The 6,987-nt window shown below is 47.5% G+C and overlaps 1 protein-coding gene across 1 annotated transcript; it reads right to left on the bottom strand.

The window, feature by feature from the left end:
- Nucleotides 1-142: 142 nt before the first annotated feature.
- gpr101 (G protein-coupled receptor 101) lies at nucleotides 143-4,155 on the bottom strand. Its single transcript, XM_034202873.1, has one exon. It carries the CDS (start codon nucleotides 3,198-3,200, stop codon nucleotides 1,848-1,850), a length of 1,353 nt encoding a protein of 450 aa, XP_034058764.1. The 5' UTR covers nucleotides 3,201-4,155; the 3' UTR covers nucleotides 143-1,847.
- Nucleotides 4,156-6,987: the final 2,832 nt, after the last annotated feature.

Here is a 6,987-nt window from a genome sequence, read left to right as displayed (position 1 = left end):
TGGCCAAACTCAAATGTCTGTTTGCTTTAGTTAAGTTGAGGATCAAAAACTGTCCAAACATCATATTTAGATTTCTTAAGCATATGTTGATAGGGGGAATATTCATATGAAAAACAGATGATAATATAAAGCTTTACACATGTTACAATAAGTTCACCTTTATTTAACAGACGACTTCTGATGTTGAATAAAGAAACCAGAAATAATACAAAAGCACAATAGAAATCACAAAAATATGTAGTTTTAAAGCACTTATAAACATTACTTTCTCTTATTTGACATTTACTTTATTACATCCTTTATCCCTTTGTTTAAAGAGCAACACTAACAAACTTACACAAGTTTGATTGTCATGTATAATACTGTGGTATGCGTTTCTACAGTGACCTTTTTAATAAACCAAGGCTAATATCTAAGCCAGTCAAATCAGGTCCTATAACTTGTCAATTGATTCCCACAAAACTATTACAATCCAGTTATAACAACACAACAGGTGCACCAGCTCATGGCTAAATGTTTTTTTTCTTCCCAAAAGGTTACAAAAACTGGACACATTTGGGACTTAACATACATTTTAAATAATGCACATAATGTAGTAATGCACTTATGACATCCTTTGGCAACACATCACCTACGCAGTTGGATTGCCTTTTTCTGAAATGAGTCATTGCAATCATATAACACTTCTATCAGAACTCATACTCTTTCAGCACACACGGTTTTTTCATTTCAAATACTATATCAGGAGGTATCTTTACAAATGTACATGTATTCAGTGGAATGTAAGAAATCTGTTACATAAGATATTGCGGCATGCAGCCTATGTTAAACCACTGGTTTAACAAGTACACTAGACTAATGTTTGTATCATACCCTGCACTCTATGCTCTGCATTTTATCAACACAAATATTGTGCTTTCTCAGAGAAAGGCCGACAATACGTAAGGCAACAAATACCGAGTCAATATATACAGTGGTCCACTGCAGTGACACTCAGAATTTCGACCTTGATTGAGCTAGAATTGAAGGAAACAAAGAAGTTAAGATAACATTTCAGTTGCAACTCTTTGTTTGTTCTGTAATTGGCAAGCAATAAATAACTACTATACTCATTTACTTAAAAGGCGCTTAGAAACCAAGTCATTACTGCTACCAGGATGAAAACACACGTAAGTTAACTTGCTCTGCAAGATTCAAAAACAGAGATGGGCACTACACATTGTTCCACAAGCATACCCTGAGTTCATTAGTTGCAGTTGAAGCTTGCTTGCACTAACACAAGTACAGTAAGTCCTGTGCCCTTAGGAAGGATCACAGAGAATACAACATACAACGTTTAAAGGATATATACTGTGCAGATACTGCAGAACAGTGCCTTGTCAATACATTTAAGTTCCATGATTTGGGCCAATTGGTCAGAACACCAGACACTTTGATCCTACATAATATTGATCTCAACATGGCAAGTTTAGTTAAAAAAACTAAAACAAAAATGACAGACCCAAAGCCAAAAATGTAAACTACAAAACTGAATTTGGTTCCATGATTCTTTTTTAAATGTGGTTTAAATGCCCGTTTAATTTAACGGCAACTAGTACAATAATTGCTTACAGAATGAAACAAAAATGAGTATATCACAGCTGCACACATTGTGACTTATCTGAAATGTGGTACCTTTGCATTTACACATTGAACCCAAAACATGATGTTGATGACCAACCAGGTAACACAACGATTCCTAATGCTAGTATCTTCAGAATGAATTACCCTGTTGTCAAGAAGGCATATTAGCTTATATTTGCACACACTAGGATGTCAATGTCTTTCCGATGAATCCTCAAGGCAGCTTATGTGCTTTGTTTGCTGTGGACTGTGAGCTCCCTCTCAGAGCTGACGCTGGTACAGGTGGTCTCTCTGCGGCTGTCCCTTGACTTCCTCTCAAACGTGGGGGAGGAGGATGTGGTGCACTCTTCCCAGGTACGCAGAGGGAAGACCCGAGCAGTCAGGCTGGGCAGGTGATGTTGGGCACCAAAATGTCCCTCTGTAGCTGTGAGGCAGCTCTCCACGGCAGAGCTCTGTCTGGGACGGCCCTTTTTGCAGAACAGACCGCAAATCAACGCGAGAAATTCCTTCCTCACACTGCGATGCATGTATCCGTAAATGTAGGGGTGGAGGCAGCACTGCAAAAAGAAGAGCACAAGGGCCAGGGAGGATAGCCAGGGAGGTACAGCTGCTTTGGCATTCATCGATATAGTATTTAGTATGCTGTAAGGCCCCATGCTGAGGATATAGGAGGCCATGATCACAAAAACTACACGAGCTGCCTTGCAATGGTAGTGGAAGCGTCTGTGCCTAACTCGAACAGGGTACTCCCGGGCTGTGTCGGGGCCATCAGGGGAGCCGGCCTGCTGGGGCTGGGCCTGCCGCTGTGGACTGCTCTGTCCTTGGGAGTCCTGTGGGCAGGGCTGAGAGTAGGATTGTGTCTGTATGGGGTGCACAAGAGCATTTTGCCTCCGGGCCGCTCTGAACACCATCCAATAACATCCGAGCATGATGAGCACTGGCAGCCAGAAAGAGAAGGTGGACACCACAGCTGAGTAGGACAGGCTAGAGGACCACACCACTGAGCACACGTTGTGATGGCGGTCAAAGTCAATGGCCCCCCAGCCGTAGAGGGGAGGCGTGCTCTGCAGGAAGCTGAGCACCCAGGTACAGATGATTAGGTTGGTGCCCAGGTGAGGGGTCATGCGGGTGGGATAGGACAGAGGGTGGATGATGGCCAGGTAGCGATCCACAGAGACGACAATAATGGTGTTAACTCCAGCAAATGCGAAAAGATGCATGAGCACCACAAGAGCCTGGCACAGTCGGGCATCCAGGGGCCACACACCCGGCACAGTGGCTGCAATGGCAAAGGGCATGACTAATATGGTCTGGAGGAGGTCTGCCAAGAGGAGGTTGAGGACGAAGCGGTTGGCCACGTGAAGGAGTTGAGGCTTCCTCTGGAACACCAGCAGAACCACCACATTCCCAAACAAGGACACACACACAATGAGAGATATGAACACCATCTTCATCACGCTGTTAAATGTGGAGGACCAGACTAGGTTTTGCCTGGAAGTGATGAAACCAGGGTCCCAGGGGAAATCTGTGAAATTTGTGCCCACATCGGGGGCCTGAGAGCTCGACATTGTTTGCATGTATAGTCTCACATCCAGCAGAGTGTTGACATACTGTCAGGTTAGTCCCATTCTGACTAACAGTATGTCAGGATAGATAACACTGTTTGCTTTCAACAATTTGTTCGCTTTCAACTGTTATAACAGCTCCTCCTTATTCAGTGGAATTCATGGGGGGAACATTCAACATATTCACATTTGCATATCGTCTACGTGGATAACATCCATTGTTATCTGTGTAAACAGTCCAGCAAACTCCATGAGAAGCCTGTAATGCAAGCGATTATCAACACTGATTTACTGTTCATCGTGATCAGTGATTAATCCCTTTATCCACAAAACAGGCCCTTTTCTTCTTGCAGACCACATCTGCCGAGTGAAAAATGGAATTTGCCTAGCGACCATAAATCCCACCGTTCAACCTGTCAGCATCGAGTATCGACTGACAATGTCCAGAGTAGACAGTGGCGAAAATCTCGGATATGTAATCTGTAAATGATGTTTGATACCTTGGTATGATCACTGATGCGATGATAGGTGCTCGGTTTTCATCGTTTTGCTTCCATTTCAGCCTCAGCTCCAGTCAATGGCAGCGAGCTTTCACGGCTCAGCTAACATACGCTGCGTGTCTTCACCCAGCGGGGGTCTCTCATCCAGATATCTCTCCTTCGCTGCTCCTTTCGGATTTCATGGCAGATCAAACATTTATTATTTTATCAGCTTTGATTCCTCCGCAACAGTTTTAGGCTACTTACGTTCGGGTCCTGTCTCCGAGGTGTCAGAAAAAAACCCAAGGATACCTGCACTGAAATCTCCCCCCACTGGAGCTTGTCATCCACCCCTCCCATCTGCTTTTTCCCTTTTGTTGTGAATGTGCAAGTCGTGTTTCACGATGCTGTCTGACACGTCTTTTTTTACATGGTGGAATCATTAGAACCGTTATTTCCATGTTATTAAATAGTGATAGGCTACGTGTCATTTTTTCCAGATGTGAAGAATAAGGATATAATACCGGCATAGCCTACATAAAGCATATTTGTTGTTATTTTGTGGCTATGTGTTCCTTTATGTAACCATACACAGTCTTATTTATATGGATCGTTATTCGTTATAGAAATCAGTTCACCCTGATTTTCCATTATGTCTCACTGTCTCTGTCTCACAGATCTCCTTAGTAACAACAAGTGATTCAGTCAGGTGGCTGTTTATGTGATCTTCACATGGCTGTCAGGAGAGAACAAAATAGCACCAAGGAATTGGAAGAGTATATCAGTATTTTAACATCCCAATTGGAACATCTGTTGGTTCCTTATTTCGTGTAGCTTAACAAACATGTATTGAAGATTTAACTTATTGTCATTACGTAGTACAGGTAGGCCTACTATGTAACAAAACAGTTTCTCTGCATTTGACCCATCCTAGTGCAGTGGGCTGCCATTATGTACAGCGCCCGGGGAGCAGTGTAGGGAACGGTGCCTTGCTCAGGCCAGGGACACCTCGGTAGCACTTGGTCTTTCCGGGACTTGAACTGGTGACCTTCCAGTTGCCAAGTCCCTATGGACTCCGCCACCATGCACCGCCCACTATATAAAAACAAAACTATAATACATATTTGTGTAAAGCATGTTCTATTCGAAAGAGCACTGATGCATCATTATTCACATTGGCTTATTTTAGATTGTGGTAATATCACAAATTACAATCATACCTAAAAGGCAAATAATTGCTTTTTCTAAAGCTGACCACCGATTTCTGTTTATTGCTGTTTACATTTTCTCAGTTGCAAACTTCAGACATCATTTTTGACTTATTAACAACATTTGACAAAACAATATCTCTAAGACACATCAGTTAATCCTCATCATCTTAATCGGTTCTATCACAAAATGTATTTTGCATTCAGTGTTTATGGATATAGCAATAGCTTATTTTTAATCAAATAAGAACAACCCCCTATCATATGACTGCTTGTATAACACACTTTTGTATAAGCCACCATTTTGATCTCTTGAAACATAAAAATTGCTTGAACATTTCAGCCTTTCTAGCAAACAGACTTCATTACGATGCACAGAAACAAAAATAAAAACAAAAATAGTACTACATTGTGCCATCCAATTAGACTGTATCTTACATGGCATACTAATCAATGCTCGTAATTAACCATTGTATTTCAAGTATTTTCTCTAACCGAGCTATCTAAAAGATCTTTGATGTGATTCCCGACGGACGGCCCGGGGGCAAGGCAGAGGACCAGGAAGGGGGACTCGGGCGGACGGCCCGGGGGCAAGACAGAGTCCAAGGTGGGGACCATGGAGGGGCGAAGGCAGCGGCAGGAAGAGTCAGGGGGCCGGGCCCGAGGGCGAAGGCAACGGCAGGAAGAGTCAGGGGACCGGGCCCGAGGGCGAGGACCGCGGCACTCAGGCGGCCGGGCTCGAGGGCGAAGACCGCGGCTCTCAGGGGGCCGGGCTCAAGGGCGAAGACCGCGGCTCTCAGGGGGCCGGGCTCGAGGGCGAAGACCGTGGCTCTCAGGGGGCCGGGCTCGAGGGCGTAGACCGCGGCTCTCAGGGGGCCGGGCTCGAGGGCGAAGACCGGACAGCTCCGGAGGCCGGGCAGGAGCCGGTGGGACAGGTGTCGGCAAGATTCCCCACGGAAGAGGACCAGGAGTTGGCAGGACCCCCGGCAGGAGGGCAGTCGGCGGGACCCCCAACGGGACAGGACACAGGATTGGCAGGACCCCTGGCAGGACCCCCGGCAGGAGCGCAGTCGGCGGGACCTCCAACAGGACAGGACACAGGATTGGCAGGACCCCTGGCAGAAGCGCAGTCGGCGGGACCCCCAACGGGACAGGACACAAGATTGGCAGGACCCCCGGCAGGAGGGCAGTCGGCGGGACCCCCAACGGGACAGGACACAGGATTGGCAGGACCCCCGGCAGGAGCGCAGTCGGCGGGACCTCCAACGGGACAGGACATAGGGTTGGCAGGACCCCCAACGGGACAGGACATGGGGTTGGCAGGACCCCCGGCAGAAGAGCAGTCTGCGGGACCTCCAACGGGACAAGACATGGAGTTGGCAGGACCCCGGCAGAAGAGTAGTCTGCTGGACCTCCAACGGGACAAGGCATGGAGTTGGCAGGACCCCCGGCAGAAGAGTAGTCTGCGGGACCTCCAACGGCACAGGACCTGGAGCTGGCAGGACCCCCGGCAGAAGAGCAGTCCGCGGGACCTCCAACGGCACAGGACATGGGGTTGGCAGGACCCCCGGCAGAAGAGCAGTCTGCGGGACCTCCAACGGCACAGGACATGGGGTTGGCAGGACCCCCGGCAGAAGAGTAGTCTGCGGGACCTCCAACGGCACAGGACATGGGGTTGGCAGGACCCCCGGCAGAAGAGCAGTCTGCGGGACCTCCAACGGCACAGGACATGGGGTTGGCAGGACCCCCGGCAGAAGAGTAGTCTACGGGACCTCCAACGGCACAGGACATGGAGTTGGTAGGACCCCAAGCGGAACCTCCAACGGCACTTCAGTAGGGACTGGAGAGGGAACTCGAGAGGATATTTGAGAGGGGACTCGAGAGGAGACTTGAGAGGGGACTCTGGTAGGAACTTGAGATGGGACTAGAGAAGGGACTAGGAAAGTGACCTGAGGAGGGACTAGGGAAGGGACTACAGAGGGGACTAGAGGAGAGACTAGAGGAGGAACTAGAGAAGGAAACTCGAGAGGAGACTTGAGAGGGGACTCGAGGAGGGACTAAAGGAGGGACTAGAGGAGGGAACTGGAGAGGGGACTCGAGGGGGAACTGGAG

This window comes from Gymnodraco acuticeps, unplaced genomic scaffold, assembly GCF_902827175.1.
Source record: "Gymnodraco acuticeps unplaced genomic scaffold, fGymAcu1.1, whole genome shotgun sequence".
Lineage (NCBI taxonomy): Eukaryota > Metazoa > Chordata > Actinopteri > Perciformes > Bathydraconidae > Gymnodraco > Gymnodraco acuticeps.
The sequence above is the reverse complement of the archived record's forward strand: the minus strand, read 5'-3'. Positions and strand labels throughout refer to the sequence as shown.